The 20,680-nt window shown below is 32.5% G+C and overlaps 1 protein-coding gene across 1 annotated transcript in view; it reads right to left on the reverse strand.

The window, feature by feature from the left end:
- Window positions 1-1,902: 1,902 nt before the first annotated feature.
- The window catches only part of LOC132697377 (cyclic nucleotide-gated channel rod photoreceptor subunit alpha), a 210,123-nt gene continuing 191,345 nt past the window's right edge, over window positions 1,903-20,680 (reverse strand). The window contains exons 16-18 of the mRNA XM_060662836.1: window positions 15,503-15,724; window positions 7,449-7,632; window positions 1,903-6,382 (exon numbers count right to left, since the gene is read on the reverse strand). Of these exons, the coding sequence (XP_060518819.1) occupies window positions 6,289-6,382; window positions 7,449-7,632; window positions 15,503-15,724 (500 nt within the window). The 3' untranslated portion in view covers window positions 1,903-6,288. The remainder of the gene's footprint in view (window positions 6,383-7,448; window positions 7,633-15,502; window positions 15,725-20,680) is intronic.

A 20,680-nucleotide genomic window follows, 5' to 3' on the forward strand; every position in this document is an offset into this window, starting at 1 on the left:
TGATGATTTTTGGACCGGATGGTGATGTGACAATTTATCGGTCTGTGTGAGTAGGTTTTCTGTTAGGACTGATTTTCAATCAAACAGTTATCAGTTCTTGCAAAAGTTTCGAACTTAGTCCTGGTCCCACATATTATCGCACAAATGCAAATTCTAGAACGGATAATTATAACCTATGTAATATTAAGTGAGTGATATAGCTATTATTTTATCCATTATTGGTTGGTATTATTATGTTCTTGGTTTCTACTTGCTCCACCTTCATATTTATTCTCATATCAGATGGCAATTCTAAAATACTGTTCAATTCTACCCAACAAGCCGTCATTGTGTTCTTGGTATAAGTTTTGGTAAGACTGTAATGGAAAGAATTTTCCATCATCGTTGCCTAACTTCTTGACGATTTTATGATAATAACACAGTAACCAGCACACTACTTTGGTACATATTAAAATTTAACTTTCAAAGGAAAAAATACCATTTACAAATATCACAATGGCGTAACATCAAGACACGAACCTCAAACGCTTTGAAAATATATTTGATTGCGTTCTATGCTTTTAGGAATGAAAAATATCAGAGTAGGCCTTTTGATATGTCTGCTGTTAATGTAGTGTTAATTTCGCCCGTTGAGTGTACTTTTCTCATTGCATCCTAATTTGTAATGTAGGTAAGCGATTCTTATTTATGTCCAGAATTTAGTTATTACGTTTTTATTTATTTAGTAAAAAATGTATTTTAATGCTTCGGTAATTACAAATGACGAAATAATCTGTAGGATAGTTGTCTCAATTGCAACTAACTAAATAGAAACTCCGCGAATACACTCAATTAGTTGTAAAAAAACCTGTTATAACGGAATTATATCGATTTCTCAATATAAAATAATTTATTCTGAAATAACTACACATGTTATATTCGACTTATGAAGCAAAATTTTAAACTATAGTTAAGTATCGCGGCCTCTTTTAACTAATTTTGTGTGCGATTTTATTTTTCATTGAATTGTGATTTTTGGCAACAGAGTGGCAGTTCTATGCAGAGCGACTCAAATATTGCAATGCCACATTTTTTGCATCGTGTTATTCCTAATGTTAGATGCCTCCATTTTTCATAACAAGATCCTATATCTCTCTTTTACAATTTTCTAAGAGATGACAGATACTAACAAACATTATTAAAAAGCGCGCCATCTACGATTGTCATATAAAACAAGAAAGTTGTATTTTTAATGGAAAACGGCGAATTCTATTAAATAATGTTTTTATCTGATCCAGAAATTTTCATAAAATGTTATCCGCTTTTTTCAGAATTGGTGAAAATCGGTTGATAGTGAGAATGAGGTTTTCACCATTAAATATTTCTCAAAAATCGAGCTGAAGACATTGTGAGTGGATTTTGCTCTATTAAGAAATGGAGGTTTTCTGTTAATTTCTCGATATTCAGGCGCCATTCAATTTTGCAAATAGTGAAGTTTGTTTTCAAGATATGGAAACATATTCAGGGTGTTATTGTCGAAAGACAAATGGAAAAAAAATTAGGCTGCTACCTGGCATTAGGAAAACAATGCTCCAAAAATTTCGTACAAAATGGTTGTCGCGCCAAAAACTGTTTCGGTGGACTTATTAATTTGTCTACTAACACTATAAAGGGTTCTTGATAATTCTTTTAACACAAACACTGCTAATTTCATAAATTTAAACCCTAAAAAACATTTTTTCAATTTTGCACCTACTCTTACTGCAATCCTTTCTAAATGGATTCTAGATGGCGCGGCACGTATCGCTCTAAACAATAAAATTAAACTGGACTGGGGTGTAAATTCACTAATTAGATTCTATGATGTCAGTATACCATATATTGTATACAATTTGGGCAAAGGAATAAAACTGTTCGTTTGAATTATTTTTATTGGGAATTGTATTTGAATAACTATGGATATAATAATAATGACGCAAAAAATAGGAAACCGACTCCTATTAAAGAAAAGTGGCATTTGGACATTTCCAGTTTTTGTTTTTTTTTTATGTCGGATTGCATATTGTTTAACACGAAATGTGCAGAATGTTAGAATATTCGAAATTGTTTTGACATAAACCAAGCAAAAGTATCAATATTTTGTTTATTTGAAGGTCAACCAGTAAAGATATTGACCAAAACTAGCGTTTCAAACTTTCGTCATTTAAATGTTACAAAACTGAAAGTCGAATTACTAGTATTGACCGCCTTCATTATATTATCATAAGATTCTTTTTAATGCTAAAAATAATTTGTTACACCTATATACACTTTGAGCCTAAAAATTGGGAACAATGTTCAATATTGAGGATTTATATACTACCAGACCTACAAAACTTTCCTGAACATCCAGCCGGGAAAGTAAATGTGTAAAACTAACATGGATTAATAATTCTGGCAATTTATAGGCTCATTAAATAAAAACAATTTATTGATACCTGTCAACAACATAGCAACAAATAGTTAATATATTTTATATTGGCAAATTTTTTTTTCCATATATATCAATCGATTATCCACTAAAAAATACTCTTAGAAAATAACAAAAAAAATGTACAAACCTTACCTGAATACGATATTTCAAATATGTTAAGCAATACATACATTAGTTCTTGTATGTCTTAAATTACTTGGTCTCACTGGTTAAGGGTTTAAAGTGTAACTAACATCGCTATGTTTGTTTAGGCAAAACCGCGAATTTGCAATAGAATGAGATAACATTTTCGATGATCTCTGGGCTCTTGCTTTAGTACAGATTGGCCCTTTTTCAAACAATCTGACTTACATTGAAATTGTTTATAGTTAGAAGCAGTCGGGGAAAATGTTGGGCAATGAATATGACTAGAGCTGATAAAAGCTCGTTGCTAATTTTTGAGCTAAGTTTGAGCTAAAATGCGACCAATTTACACTTACTATTCAAAGTAATTTATACCTAAATGTGGCGACATAAATGAGTTTGGCAACTTTAATACCGACGGTGGTACAAATGCTTATGTTTATAATTAGTAATTTCAGGTTTGGGAATTATGTGGCAGTATGACGTTTTATGTGACACAAATTGTGTTGTAGGACAAATCTAATTGTTTCTTTTGGACTAGATCAAAATTATTATTTTATGAGTAACGAAGCCTGAAGGGAACAGTTACCTCACGCAAAGCAACATTTTGTGAAACGTATTTAGTATTAAAATTCTTCTTTGGTTAGGCGGTATTGGTTAGGGATCAGGTATACGTTACGTAGGTATTTCTACGGGTAGCAAAAATGGAGTTTTAAAAGGATCTAAAGAATATGAAAAGTTGAAATAAAATTTTAGAGCGTTGCTTTAGGTGCGATATTTTTGGGAGATAATTCTGATAAATAGATTTTGCTTCTTTTAAACATAAGTATTCGTCTGTTGTAATTGGTCGTGAAAAATTTACAGTAAATTAGTTGCAGTAAAAATTAGATTGTTCTATTAACTAAAACGAAGAGCGAGTAAGTAGTATCAATTTTTTGACTCAACCCTCTCGTTTAATACTTGGCACACTTGGTCCCACGCATGCGCCGTTTTAGTATAAGACATGTTAAATATTTGATATAGCACATTGCCGTGGCAACTAATTAAATATTGTCGCTTATACAGGGTGGGAACCAACAAAGGGAGGAGGTTTCTGAACCAAGATATAGTGGACTGCTAGAGGGAACATTCAAAATTCATTAAGGGAGCCAAGGTAGGAGGAACAAATTGTAAGAATTCGGGAAAAAAATGTGGACATTATGACATAATAAATATAAATGCAATACAATGCAATTTCAATCCCTTCTGTAGGTAAAGTGCTTTCACAGATAAACCGATAAGAAAAAACCCTCCTGAGAATAGTTACCTTGATGACCAAAGAATGACCTTAGGCGTGGCAATAGCAACTTCACAAATTTTTCTATCAATTTTTCTTAGACGACGTCTCAATACAGGATTTTTCGTAAACTCCGACAACTAATAAATCGCCCTGCAAATTGCGCATCGAACTTATTTTTTATTAATGGTTTACCGATGATAAGGTTACTAAAAATTCGAGGTAAGAAGATCGAATGATCTTTTGACCGTCCAAGCAATCCCCCCTTGAAAACGCAGTAAATTTGTCCATTTTTAATATTTTTTTATTCTGCCATCGTTTAAGTGCAACATATCCCAGTTTTTTAAATTCCTGATTTCCTATTATTTTATTATTAATTTAACGCCATTTCATAAGAAGTGTGTTCTCCAAGATCTACTGCTAAAATACGAGAAGGTGTCATAAATATGTGAAATTTAACCAAACATAAGAGAACCTGGAAAATTTGACATGGAAAACTTGCATTCTGTCAAAATGTGAGCCAAAAACGTCCATCGGAAGTGCTTAATACTTTTCAGCTTTTTATCAGCTTCCTAGAATATGTTGTGGGAGTGACCTTTAAGCAAATAAGTTTTGGTTAGTTTTTTCAGAAGAAATGCAGATTGCGTTTTCAGGTACAGCCTTTTTTCGGATTCTTGATTCATCCACCATGTATAAAACCACAATAATAATTGTAAAATTATTAGTTACGTTCACAAATGACTAAAACGGTGCACGGGCGAAAATGATGAAGTTCATGATGTCTTCCATATTATTTGTATTATCTAATAGGGTTTCATAATTTCTGAAAGTAAATCATGGATAACTACATAAACGTAGAAAACTTTTTTCAGTAAATTGGAAGGCGGGTTGCATAAAGTTAAAAATTACTGAGAATAATACTGAATTTAGGCCAACGCGGGATTGTTTTTTATAGGATTTTGTTGGAAAAGGTTTTTTTCACATATGGTTTAACATGATTTTTTTTTCATTATTTACAATACCGCGCATCATCGAACTACACAACATCATGTACATGTATCATGTTGCAAATAAAAATTGCCCATTATCGAGGACATATCAAAAACAAATAGCACCTATTGTATACATAACTGCGGACTTAAGAAAATTCAATATTTACGGTGATAAGGGAAAAGTAATTGTGCACAAATTCTTGATAAAATAATGCCTATATTACAGTCAAACATTTTATCCCCAGGCAGCGTCGACAAAAAGTAATAGTAGCAGTAATGACAGTTCGATTTTCATAAGAAAATTTATGTTCCGTGCTAGCAAAAATGGTCCAACTTCAGGGTATTACCTCACTTCTGCTGACCGTTGTCTGAAAGTGCAGCCTCCGCAGGTTTTATTGAAAAAAACAACTAATTAAAATTTCAGCTGTGCAGACATCTATTTAGTGATGAAAGCTTGAGGAGTTAAGGGAGGGATAGTCCACGAGGTTTTATGTTGAGGGATGAACACCTCGCTAGCTACAAATGTGAAGGAATTTCTCATAGCGGTGCAGAAATTTCACAGTCTAAAATTTTATTTGAAAACAATAACTAGTGTAGGTATCAGAATTTGGTACTTTTAGCACTTTTTGCTTTTTCTAATACAATTTATTGCGACAACTTAGATAAAATATTTCTTATTTTAATAACTAAAAAACAATCAACGACTGTTTTCTAGATACTTCATTATTTGGAAATTATTCAAAATTGTCTATACCAATCTAATTTGTTTCAAAAATATTAAATATGAGTTGCTATCTTGACTAGCCAAACTAGGCACAAAAATAAATACATCTCTAGCCGATGGCGATGGATAACATCAAGAATTCAAATTTTGGGTTAACTTGAATATCAATTTCTGAATACCAATAATAACTCATAATGCTTTTGTCTTTTTCGTATTCATTTGATAAGAATTTTTCACTTATGTGCCGTTGCTACCTGGGTAGATGTTTCGGGAGATTTGGAACTATTGCAAAAAAATAACCAAAAGCAACATCTCTTAAGTCCTCAAACATCGCTTAGAGCAAAAACATGTTGAACTTGGTAACGAACAAGTGGTATTTTCATTTTTTACAATATTTTTCTCTTAAATAAATATCGAAATGAACAAACCGATTATTTCTACGATGTCAGTTCTCTGTTCGCACAACATCCCGCGCCGTTCGAAGTAGAAATACAAAAGCTTCACTTTATTAATGCAATTATTAAAATAGTATTTCAATGTTCATTCATGTAATTGTTGGCAGTCAATTGTTAAAGTGCAGCTTACACGACGAGATAAGAAAATGTCTTCACAAAAATTCACTAGAGTTGTTCATGATTTGTTCGCGCTTGGGCCGTCACGCGATGAACTGCACCATAAGGGTTTGGTGCGTGCGCAACGCGAGAGGCAGCGCATCCAGCCGTTAAATGATGCTCTCTCTATTCCTTTCGTTTTCCTCTTGCTCTAGCGAGCTGGTTGAACGCGAACCACATATTTGCATTTCGATTTCGGCCAATCTGAAAAAGCGATAATTAGACATTTAAAGAAGGTCAAAGGAGCTGTAAGTTATTGACCATACGCGGCCATCAGTACCTGCTTGTCTAGTATTTTTCAAGATTTAAGGCCCAGAAGTGGTAAATTTATGTCTACTTAATGGAAGGGCATTATGCAGGGCCGCAATATTACGAAACCTGAATGTATTATCATTGCGTTGGAAATTTTCATAAAATGGGACTGTTAAATTTTAGTTTTAAATTTACTAAATAATACACATACATTATATTAAACTTTGATTATTCTTAGACATTTTCTACTTCAATTTCACTATTGCTATATCTATGTACATATATTTGTATGAGTCCTCAACTTTTTCAATTGTTGAATACAAATTTTCCATTTTTCGGCATTTATATATTTAACTTCCGCTTTTTTCAACTGTATCATACTACTGTTTAAAGTAGATTGTACTTTCTCTAACATTTTTGGAATCATCAATCGTACGTCTCCATTCATCTGGGTAAATTAACGTTCGGTTTTCCTATATAACTGTACTTGTCTTTTCAAGATACTCTATTCTTAGTCTTCGCAAGCGCTGTAGCAGTGTGTGTTCTGTATATATTGCGGCGGAGTAAGTCTTTTTGAAAATACAGATACCTTTCAGTGCATCACTGAAAAGTGTAATTTTAGATAAACACTATAATTTTGGTCGCAAAGGCCAAACAAATGCGCTTTTTGGTGGTCATTTTAAAAGACGAGAAAATTTTAATACACACTCTTTCAATGTTCGAGATAAACTGACTGACTGACGATGGAACTGTATAATACGGGGTCATTTAATGTTTTTTCTATTCCTGTTTGTAAAATATCTAATTACAAACCGATCTAACGTGCGGGAAGCGCCACTTTACCATTTCATTTCACAGTACAGTATGCAACACGTTCGGTAAACTTTTTAAGTCACTCGTTTGTTAAACACTCGCTCCGCTCGTGTTAAATAAACCTGTGAGTCAGATACCGTTTGCCGCACTTGTTGCATAATATACCATTTTTCGTCGTCGATTTTTAACATATTTAAGGCATTACCTGTGCTCTAGTTCCCACTGTTGCTGATTGAGCTTTATACTCATCGCAGCGTTTTCGCTTTCCACGGTCTGGAGACGTTCCCTCAGTCGTTTAATTTCACTTTCCAATGCTTCATGGGATCCTAGCAAAGGTGTGGCTACTCCAGATACCAACTGGGTCATACTGTCCCCACAATGCAGCGTACCTAAACAAACAAATATCTTTTTTGATACTTTAAGGTAACTCAAAATATTTAAATAGTTCAAGAAAAGAAAAGCCAACAAGAATTGGAGTCAGTTTGTTTATTAAATATATTAACTAAATTATACCGAACATTTACTTCCTCAGTTAATACACTTTTATAACAATTATATTACTCATACAATAGCTAATTCTTTGCGGAAAAATAATGTTGATACTGTAGAACGATAGTGGATTTGCAAGTTATTGCTATTTGCTGTTTTGTGTTTTTTAACTATATAGTGGTTCAAATATAATTGTTTCTTCTTAAAAATAACACAAACAACAGCGAGACAAAACAAAAGCGAGACGGCGCTTCGGCATAAGTGTTTGATGTGTTGTACAAAAGGAGCAACGCGAGTGTTAAAACTCTTTCTTCAGTGTCCACGTGATTGCAAATGGCGATTTCTTTAAAATTCGTTAGCAGGACAAAAACAGCCAACGGAGGACAATTTAAATTGGTCATTAGTTTTCACGTTGCTGATAGATAAAGGTGCCGACACCTACATTGTTTACCACCCGGTATATGGCTTAATAAAAAAAGTAGTCGCGGGGCGTGACCGTTTTTTGAGAAAATAGCACTTGAAAATTGAAATACTAGAAATCGTTTCTGACAAACATAAAAATAAAATATTATTCATAAAGATGGCAGGGGGACCAATCACAGTTTCTCAGCAATGTGAGTTGTGTATTGAACAGTCTGTTTCACCTTATGCAAATTTTCATAATTTTGCTTTGTTATGTACTAATTAATTTTTCGATTTATATCGAATAACTTTTTGTTTAAGTATACTCCTTTTGTTATTAAAGCTCTTTACGAGCAATATGAACTTTTTTTAACTTTAACTTCTTGTCTTATGAATAAACGCTCACTTCTGGTGATTTAAATGTATACCTTACATTTTGCACTACGTTCCATGAACTCTTAAAGTCATTACAGAAAAAACTAAAACACTTTTATGTCAGGGAATGTTAAAAAACAGTATTTTTTATAAAGTATAGTATGTCTGGGACATGGAAATAGGTTTTTAAGGTCATCAGCCGCGCAATCGAAGGAAAGTAATTGCCAAATAAATTGGTAGGACCAGGCTAAATGCTTACAATACAAGTTTAAGGACATATGAGTATCTCAAGTTTCATCTGTACTGAACTTTCAGGCATATACTCGACATAGAAATATACTCCATGGATTAAATATAATTTTTATAACTAACTGGTATACTATCTTGCAGTACATGTTGACTTTTACAGATGTATGCCACTAACCAGAAAATATCTCTACTTCTCCGTAATGATAAACACTAGGCTTTGGGGTTAAACGATCATCTATTTATTATAAGCTAGAACAAGTTATGATCATCTATCATGAGTCTAACAAAGCGCAGTTATTTTTTATAAGCCCGTAACGGCATCTGATGCAATTGAAAGGCGCCAAAACCTAATGCGTTAATGTCGACCGAATCGAACGTAATTAATCCCAGATCACTGCTTGACTAGTCAAGATAATCGTGGACTCAGGTTATTACATTTCCAAGCTGTAAAGCGAGCAGATATCAATGCACTGGATTAATAACATTAATAACACATATGAATCCCACGCAAACACACTGGGTCAATATTAAATGCGCCTGAGGTGCGTACGAAGCTCTATTGGCAAGTAACACGTTAAGGATTACTTTAGTAAATTTGGAATTATTTGGTAGTATATACATCAACAAATTGAGTCAACCATTTAACTAAAATATATAGAGGCCCTTTTTATGCTGATAATACGGCAACTTTTGAAGCCGCCATGCGCGGTCATTTTAACTTTCGTTTTCAACCAATAGGACCTCTTATTTCAAATACAAGGTGTTGAACAACCAACATGGACGCCGATATTTCGTCAATTCAGAAGTTTGGGTATTAATTTTTTACGGCAGTATTATCTCAAAATATGCCCAGATCCAGTGAAGCAGTTCTGTACGGACATGACTGCTTAGAAATAAAATAACTCAAACTGTAGGTAAAACTTTCTATATGAAATAATTACTTCTTACAAACTGCATTTAACTCTTAGTAATGAATAAGATCGATTTTTAATATTAAAAGGGCAGCATATCGAAGGTTATAGATAGATCCTGGGGATTTTTTAAATGCTCTAGTTTTTCCCAAAAACCTGTCCTGTCCTCCCGATATGTTTTAGGTACCTAAATCAATTTATTTATTTTTATTCATATCACAGATTTGCTTTACGTTTGTGGATATAGCTGTGGTATAAATAATGTGATTTTTTTTTATAGTTGCTTCATAAGTTCCTGTATTATGGACATAGGCAGGGCCTCTATATCTTTAGTTGTATGCGTTTGTGTATGCGATAGAGTATATGATACACACGCTATACATCTCCTTCTATACACTGGCCAAAACTAATTGAAGAAGAAGAAGGGTAAAACTAGAATTTAATTATATTAGTAATTATTGCCATAGGTGGAGGTTTTAGCAGATTCACGTTGTTGATTCGTTGATTTTAAAGTTTAAATTTGTGGTCTTTTTCAATACATGCCCATGGGTAAGCCTATAATTGGTTGCAGTTGCATACAGTGGGTTGTTACACTGGTTTATAGGGTCTAAATAAAAAGTGTACCTATCAATTGACAAAAAAAATATGTGTTTTTCGAGGAAAACTATAAAAAGTGACAAATAACCTTATCTCATTGCCTCACTGTAAAGAACGATGCTTGGGGAGCATGTGATTTGTATTTTGGTTAGGTGCGGCATTGTGGAAAAAAATCGTTTTTAGCACACGTGTCTAATATATTTTTCTCACTTGTTCGTGTGATATATACAGCTTCGCTTGCGTGATCAATTCTTTGCCGCAAAGTTCGGAAGATTCAAAAGTTGTTTGTTGTTTCTAATTTGTACACCCTTTAACATAAATTTTTGCTTATTTTCTTACAATAACTGAAGACATAGGCAGAGCAAATACGGGGCGTCATAATAAACATTATATTTTAATTAAGTTCATTATATTATTATATTTCGAATTGAGGAAAGGTTACAGCTAGAAAAATATTTAAGTTTTCTTTGGTATAATAGTTGTGTCGACTACATACGTGCCCCCATATTTAACGTGGCTTTATCTCTCTAATTAAATGCTTTAATTATTTTTGTGGTTGTCACCGAGTGAACGAGATTAAGAAGATTAAAGATATGCATGTTTTATAATTAAAAATTTCGTCTGCTAACTAATTAAATACAGTTAAATAAGAGTGACACAATTACTTGCTTGATGCTTCGCTATAAAGCTTGTAATTTTCTCATAAAAGTCTAATCGGGCTAAGTACTAGGAGACAGTCAAATATATATGCATTCATTTTGCGCGTATACCTTCAAGGCGCTGCAATAGTGTAACATAGTACTAGATCTCCTTCATTTATCGCAATTTCGAAAAACGGTCATATAAGAAATGTTCCACAACACTCCAAATATTTCCTGAAATCTTGACAACACAATAAGATATATTTTTTGCCTTCAAGAAATGTTTATATCAACCTTTCACTTTTTGAATTTGAAAAAGCGAAGGGCAAGCCGTAGAGGAAACCGTAATTCGCCTCTGGAATCCATTGGAATTCTTCCGGAATTCTTTAGAATTTTTGGTGGAATTCTTCAGAATTCATCCGGAATACGCTACTCCACGACTTCCCCAGGAAAAAAAATTTAGTAGTATATGACAAAAGCAAAATTTAACAGTGCGTAACGAAAAAGCTTCTTAGAAGTATATCACTAATTTTCCATTATATCGTAGCACCAAGTGTCACTAAGTAAAATCAAATGTGAGAGCAGAAAATATTACTCCTACTTACAGGTCAAGCGTAACAAATTCTACTTATTTACGTAATTGTTGATAATCTTTATGTATCTGGTTGTCATCGTATTTAGTAAGACTAAGTAAACATAATATGATATTTAGTTTTTATATTTTTAAAGCTCCTCAAAAAGTCCTTGGTGCTCTGTCCTACAATACCGACTGGTCGGGAATTTTATTATCATCGGCAGGCTCATCGAATTATCGATAATTGGCGTCAAAAGTCAAGACGATAGATTTTGACACACCATTAGTAAATAGCATGTTAATAAATCGATCAGTTAAATTTGAAATATAAATAAATCGCTGTTATTTTACATTGAGGACTCCAAGATAAGTCAGGATATAGGGAATTATTAACAAACGTGATAATTGAGCAAACACGATAAAGGGGTTAGCGTATTCCATTTAAAAACTCAGAGAATCACTAAATTTATTAGTGAGAGTGCACAAAATAATTACTTGTTCGCTTTATTAATTTCTGAATAAAGCATTTGACTGTATTAATGTGTGGAATTAAAAACAGTTTTTTTTACCAATAAGTAAATGTATTTTTTTCGCCTTTATTTAATAACTGTTTCTGAGTAATACAGGAAAAATTCGTGCCACTTGTTTGAATTTGTTTGATTCGATCGAATCAGTTAATTTATTCACTTATTAACCATCAATTATTTTTTTAGCAAAATTAAGAAATGCAGTACTTTTTTCTAACTAGTAAAATATGATGATTTAGATCGGGAGATAATAAATAATAATAAAAAAATAAATAAAGCATATATCTTTTTCAAAATACTTCTCCATGCACTTAATTGTAAGTATAATTGTTCAATCTTTAAAGCATTTTGGCTATAACAGTAAATAATGACAAGCAATAATTCGATACTAAATTCAAATGTTCTGTCGCAGCAACTTTGGGTTAGCCAACGCTTCAATTATATAGGGAGTTGATTTGACTTGAGTGACTCTGAGTGAACATTTCCCTCCGATGGTGAAACTTTGTCTGTTATAGCGACAACATTTTGTTCGAGTTATGCATCAATAACTTACATAAAGCGCAGGGTAAGCGCGGCTCAGGTTGCACATTTATTGATGTAACTTTTTTCTTGGTATTTCGTCTTCCGCCAATCTCCATAATCCTGCATATGAGCAAAGTAAGCTCCGTGGTTTGTGGCGCAAGTTACGTTTAGGCATAATTAAGAATTTTTAATGCTTATGCATTAATGGTGCTTTTTTTACTTCGAGACAAAAATTTCATGAATCTTTGTCATCATGGCAATAAAAAGTATACTATAATTCTTTTAACCTTTTAATCCCTCATTATAATTAAGCCCCAAGTATCAATGTTACATAAAATTAATTGTAGGTTTTATCAAGAAATGAAAATATGCGTGTGCCCAGAAAGATGCGTAATATAAGGCAGGAAAATGTCTGCAACATCTACCTATTTCATTTGTTTTGATGGCAGCGGCAACACATCAGTTTTGAAAGTTTTTTTTTTAACTTAAATGAACGGCTTCAATATATTAAAACAATGGCAAACGAGTGTGCGAAGAACAGGAAAAATTGGAAATCTTTTCACCGGTAACTAAACAAATTTTGGTGGTTTTTGAAAAATTCGAAAAACAGCAGCAGTGATTTTGGATTGGCGTTGCTCTTACTACTACCAGTTTAGGAATATATAACTTAAAGTTAATAATATTGTGTATTATATGTTTATGTCCCTTTATTATTTTTGTTGATATTTGTTGTTTATTATTTAGTTAGCTATAAGCTTTAGCTTTAGAATTTTTATTTATTTAACTAAATACATATTTTTAAATTTTAACGCTTTAATTTAAATACGTTATACGCCGCCATTCAATTAAAATTCAGAGAAAAATCGAAACTTTTTAACTTGACACCGTGTACTAACCAACTATAATCCAAAAGTGGCAAAAATTTTTAAAAGGAACATTCTTTAGTTGCTCAAATAGAAAATGGTGTTTCAATGGGAGCACTTTATATATATATATATATATATATATATATATATATATATATATATATATATATATATATATATATATATATATATATATATATATATATATATATATATTCGATTTGTATTTAAGAAATTAACCCAAGTTTGTTCAAGATACTTCTAATAGGTTATCCGCTGTGGGCTCTGCGGTATTCAAACAGCGAATAAAGTACTAGAGTCTGTTCTCGCTTAAAGGAGACAAAACTCGGCATATATGTCAAGAAATAAGGTACTGCATAGCTCCAAGCAGCTTGCAGACCAGAATGTAAATATTGTTTATTTTGAAAAGGGACCAGGGATTGGCTGCGTTTTAATAATGTAAAGCGTTCCAAAACATTTCCCCAAAATAGATAAATTTCATTCCCAGTAGAATCGCCTTTAATAGCAAATTTTGATATTTTTCAAATAGTGATTACAAACTTAATCGATGTTACGCAAAACATATAAAAGTAATTGAGAATTTTTCATACCTTAACTTGACAACATAATTGGACAGTATGTTAGCTCAGTTTTTGACCAATTTGCTTCGTAGACAATAATAAGGAAAGAGCATATCGGCAGGTGCCATAACGCCAATAGGGAAAAGCTATTTATTTAATTTAAAAACTTTTACTGCAGGTGTTAGCATATTCAGGATTCTTTACATTTCTACAAGGTCTCGTAGTCACATTGTTCTGTTCCAACTTTTTAAAAAAAGCGGGAGATAAATCATTGGTAATGTTATATATACAAGTTTGGAAATGTTAGAGAATCAGTGTTAATAATGTAGCTATGTACATTATTTAAACTTTAGTATTTTGGTTTCTTAATATCAATTATCCACACCTAATTGGAAATTAAAAACATGCTTCCGTTTGTCCCTTTACTATACAGCCACATAAGCTCATCCAGAGACTAGCGACCCTAAATTGGAATTAAGGATGATTAGAGATATTTATTATTGGGAACTCTTGTGCGAGAGGTTTAGTTTTCAGACCCCCGAGGTCTGAGGGAAAATTAATTCCGTGCAGAAAACAAATTTTAAAGCAAAATAATTTAAGAACCAATGTTCAACTATAATAGGTTGTTTTCTAAATTTAACTGATTAAAATTGAACTGAAAGTAATGACTTGTTGAATTACAAGTGACTAAAATAAATCATTACTTTATTTTTTTTATGGGATTGTAAGATGCGATATAACGGAAAATTGTTTTCTTGTGTCATTTTTCTCAACATAATCAGATTATCAGATCAAGAAGTGCTGACATAAGATCATCAGCCATTTAGATTTTTGAAAGATGCGTTTAAGTCCTTCGTACCTTAAAACCACTTTATTTGAATTATATCTCACATCTACATCGGAGTATTTATTGTCCTGTCGTCAGATCTAACTATACACGTGCCCTCACCAAAACAAAACCCCTTGAGCAGAAAGATACCGACAACTACACCATACATCCATGGCATACCATATCAGTGCAGACAATTCTATAATGGAGACAGGCCGCCGTTGACTCACAGAAACTCGCACCAAAAAACATAAGAACAATCCCGGATAGCGCAGCACGTATAGGAAAATCGACATCAAATGGCCGTTGGCAGAAATAATACAGAAAAAACAACATTAACATAACAGAAAGTAAAAGGTAATAAGGAGACCTTTGGCAAGCTGTTAGTTGAACTAAACAGCGTATAGAAACTACTGCTTCACACACTAGTGACCAGCAATGCCCATATGGCTATCAGCTAGTAGGTTTTAGAATTTGTTGTTATTGATTTGATAACCGTTGAAGATACACACCAATCGAAACATTGAGGTATTATTATGTAAAGGCAAAAGTTGCAATAATTACTTTTAATATTCTTCGAAAAAACATTCTAGGTAACTGTCAGCGAAGTATTATCTTTTTATATGCAACAGATCCTAACAACAAATACTGAAAAAAAAACAGTTATTGAGCGAAGAATATTTTTCGTGACTTTACCAGATCGTGCGTGGTGGTGTCTGCTCCTATCGCTACTGGTGGAACCCGCAGGACTATCCGGCGGCATGGGAATCTTAACCAGAGGTGGCGTTGCCGTCGCTGACCTGGGATATAGCGGAGTATGAATTCCAAAGGGAACTGGAGGGACCCACATATCTTCTAACGTAATTTTACCCCGAGACTCGACCAAACCGGGCGTCGAGTGACTTCTTCCCATTGCAGCTGAAACAAATTAGTATAAGAACGATTTGCAGTGTATGAAAATTTTCAAATTGAAGCTGAACACGTGTATCAGCAACAATATTTATCGTAACAATTAACTACAAAAATGATAACTTTAGTTTTAGAATAATGGGCATCTATCCAAAAGAACTTTCAGAAAAATATTTGAAATCTTCCTGTATTCAATTGTTCATATGAACGACGTATCTTCAAAAATATCTCCATCTTGAAAAATTATATTTTAGACAAACTGACATCCAATTTTCCTGCTCGGTAGATACAGGTGATTGATTCCGTCTAAATCAAATTTAAATGGAGAGCAGGAGGATCGAACTCGGCTACGGCGATATCTACCCGATTTACGAATTTTAGTTAAACGCAAACATGACGTGACAGTTTACATATCGCGTTGCAATTGATTTTTATTTTCGAACGTCCCTATGTTTCTGCATATACTAAATTTTCAATATGTAGTGTAAAATAACACATTTTTTTATATATTATAAATTTATAAATATAGTAAATAAAGCATTTTTTAAGAAGACAATGCTGGCTTTACAGTACAGCATGTTCTCGCTAAACTTCTATTTTTTCAATATTTGCTAATGTGCGAAAAATATAGTTGAAAAATATGCGTGATTTGATTTTTGCTGCAAAATTATGATTTGTGATAGACATAATGCCGAAACTATCATTTAACCGCTTAAGTTCATAAGTTAGTCAGTGCTACAGTGTGTCTCAAATATCGGATATCAATTGTTTTTAATTGGCGTAGTGCCAAACATCAAATGTTTCCTCTCAATATAAACAAGTTCTATATCAGTCATATCTTCCGAAATATTGATATTTTTGGTTTTATAAGGTTTGAATGGCGAAATACTGTTCTAATTCATTATTAATAAATTTGTTTTAATAGGAAGTGCTATGGTGTTTTTCAGTCACTATTTAATAATGTGACGACTAAAGGAAATAGGAACATTGTGTTAAATTGCATGTATTGCATATATATATATATATATATATATATATATATATATATATATATATATATATATATATATATATATATATATATATATATATATATATATATATATATATATATATATATATATATATATATATATATATATATATATATATATATATTCTCACGTATTGATTCACGGATGGAAAAATGTGATGACACTATATTCCGGGATATCATCCGTTCGCTCGTTGAACTCCGACTGGAATCCTGCAAATCCTGCATCCGACTGGAATCCTGCAAATCCTGCATCCGACTGGAATCCTGCAGACGTTTCGCCAAAATCTCACTTGGCATCTTCAATGCTCGCGCTCCGAAAACACTTCGAACACTCGAAGTGTTTTCGGAATATAGTGTCATCATATATATATATATATATATATATATATATATATATATATATATATATATATATATATATATATATATATATATGTATATATATATATATATATATATATATATATATATATATATATATATATATATATATATATATATATATATGTATATATATATATATATATATATATATATATATATATATATATATATATATATATATATATATATATATATATATATATATATATATATATATATATATATATATATATATATATATATATATATATATATATATATATATATATATATATATATATATATATATATATATATATATATATATATATATATATATATATATATATATATATATATATATATATATATATATATATATATATATATATATATATATATTCTCACGTATTGATTCACGGATGGAAAAATGTGATGACACTATACTCCGGGATATCATCCAGTGTTCGAAGTGGTTTCGGAGCGCGAGCATTGAAGATGCCAAGTGAGATTTTGGCGAAACGTCTGCAGGATTCCAGTCGGATGCAGGATTTGCAGGATTCCAGTCGGATGCAGGATTCCAGTCGGGTTTCAACGAGCGAACGGATGATATCCCGGAGTATAGTGTCATCATATATATATATATATATATATATATATATATATATATATATATATATATATATATATATATATATATATATTTCTTGATTATTTGAGTCGTTCTAAAGATCGCCGACTTCTGCAGTTTTCCTGTGCTAAACTCCGACATATGTAGTTCTCTTAGGTGTTTCCCTAAGTTAGGTGTTATAGTGCCCATTGTTCCCACCACAATTGGTATGACCTCGAAGGATCTTTTGTGCCATAATTTACTCATCTCAAGTCCCAATTTCTGATACTGAAAAAAATCCTGACAAAAAAGTATCCTGGTACTTTTGAATTTTTTCCGCCTCTTTCTCTGCTATTCTAGCGTCTCCTGGAATCGCGATATCTATTACGTAGATGTGATTTTTTCTCTATTAATACAATGTCAAGGGAGTTATGTTCAATCATTCTATCCGTCTGTATCCGAAAGTCCCATAGAATTTTTCGATTTTCATTTTCTAGTACTTTTATTGGGCTGTGTTTATCCCATTTTTTTTGCCTATTGATGTTTAGATTTTTATGCAGATTCCAATGTATCCTTTTTGCGACGTTGTCATGTCTCAATTTGTATTCAATCTATTCCGTTCATCCTTATCGTTGCACAAGCGACATTTCACGTTTTCCGTTGTACCATGGTTTGTTGTAAAGGCTTGTTCTTGTACCGCGAATATGATTGCCTCTACATCTACTCTTGTTGACCCCATTGACACCCACTGCCACATTCTTTTACTGTCAGCTATTGGCTCGATTGTTTGCAGACGCTTTCCGTATAGGGATTTGTTCCTCGATCTTTCTTCTCTCTCCGCTATTACCTTCTCTGTCAGCACTTTTTCCTCTATTACCTGTTGTAGCAGCTTTTCTTTACTCCGCAGGTTGCGCACTTCTTGTTTTGTCCATACCTTCAAGCTCTTTTTGTGTCCAGTTGATAATTCCCGCTGTGTATCTTATAAGCGGGATTGCTCAGGTGTTAGTGGCCTTTATAACATTTCCACTGTTGAGCTTTGATTGCATTATTTTTCGGACTCTCTTATAATATTCCTTTTCGGATTTGTTCTTCACTTCTTTACGCAAGAAGTCGGCGCCTTCCAGCATACCAAAATATTTATAACTATCGTTTTTCATGAGGCATTTAATTCTATTGCCATCCTCAAATTCGAGCCCTTCTCTTCCGTGATTTACCAGATATTTAAGATGTTTTTTATAGCGCTGACTAACTGTATTAACCGAAAATTCTGTATACACGAAAATAATTTTAGGTTATGCCTAAAAAGCACTTTTAAATTACGAATTGATAAATTAGCTCTTAACTTTTATAATTTCTTCCATAGTTATTTAATTACTTGGGAAATTTATTTCCCCGACCAACGCCAACTTTAGTGTCAGTTCAAAATAATCACAGTTCTTAGTCCTGTCCTGGCTTTGACTGTGAGGAGGCACGCAAATTGACACAGTTAGGCGACCATGATTTACAACTTTAAACCGAGTAAATAATCCATCACCTAATCGGAGTCTTCCATCCGAATGGGCGCCTCTAAACCACTGATGCAGCGCCAACACTACTGCGGGTTTCAATGGAAAATCCCCTTTTCAAGTCGCCGCTGTTGCCAACCGGTCAACACCCGGGTCAGGCATGAAAATGTAAAGGAGATTAAGTCGGAGAAAATTTCGCATAAATGGAACTTTTTTCTGTACCTACCAGAACTTTGAATGGTGCCATTGATATTTGATAATGAAGGTATTGTGAATCGAGGGAGTTGTTTCCATTTAATGAACTTTATTAATTAAATCCACAGACTGATACAACTTCGCGTTTTGCTTGTTTTATGCAAAGAAACGCTCGTCAAACAAAGTACCTAATCCAAACTTCAGTTATCCAAACTTAGTTCCGACTTCCGCGTTTATAAATGTAAAATCTCCTCCCGGGTTTGTAGTAGGGTCAACTCGTAAAACAAATAAAAGTGGCTACGCAATGTTGGCTTTATATTTTCCTAGGAGATGGCTTACTGCAAACTATTTCTTTAATGCCACCGTGAAGGTAATTTGGCATGCTTTTAACTTGAGTTTTCATTAAATATGCAATTTGTTATTCCCAACTTTTGCTTATTTCTTAATCGATAAGTCGTTGAACTATAATTAAGATAATTTTGTTGAGTTTTCTTAATTCTAATCTTGTCTTAGTAAAAATGTTCATATGGTAAACCAAATACGACAAATAAAGCTAAATATAACCCTAGAACCCTCATAAGGGGTGACCACTTTTTCAATAGGATTGTTATGCGTAACTTTTAAACCATTTAAGATACTAGGCCGGTTAAATAGGACCAACTTTGCATATTTAGATTTATAATATCCTGAAGCATTTAAATTAAATTAACAGAAGTGGACTTCATAATATTTTAAGAAATCAAATTCCTGGATTTTAGTATTTTCTTCTGAGCATTTTATGCTTTACAAACAAAAAAGTTATACAAAACTTGTAGTGATCAAAATCGATTTCTTCGGAACTCGGTTCAACTCTGAGAATTTAATTTTGGTAGTTTTAGGGCATTATGCATTTAAATTTATTCCTTCCAACCGACCCTAAATATCAGTGTTTTTAAATATTTGGATCAAATTATTTCAAAAATGGATGGCTTTGGGATATATGGGGTCTATTGCAATTACTTTTTAAAATTACTCTCATATTTTAAAGGTGAACATTTTTTTTGTAATGGAATGACCTACATATTAAAACATTTTTGGAATCTCCTATCATTAATGAGTGAAAATACAAAAAAAATACTTTAAAGGACTCTATCAACAAATCTTTAACATGCCTACTTGCAGTGTCCCTCCTTGTGTGAGTGACATATAATGCATACATCAAATATATTTCATATTACTTTGAAATTGTTAGTGATTCTGAAATGAAATCCAAGTGA

The sequence above is a fragment of the Cylas formicarius genome, unplaced genomic scaffold (genome assembly GCF_029955315.1).
Source record: "Cylas formicarius isolate icCylForm1 unplaced genomic scaffold, icCylForm1.1 PGA_scaffold_1__22_contigs__length_36826433, whole genome shotgun sequence".
NCBI classification, from domain to species: domain Eukaryota; kingdom Metazoa; phylum Arthropoda; class Insecta; order Coleoptera; family Brentidae; genus Cylas; species Cylas formicarius.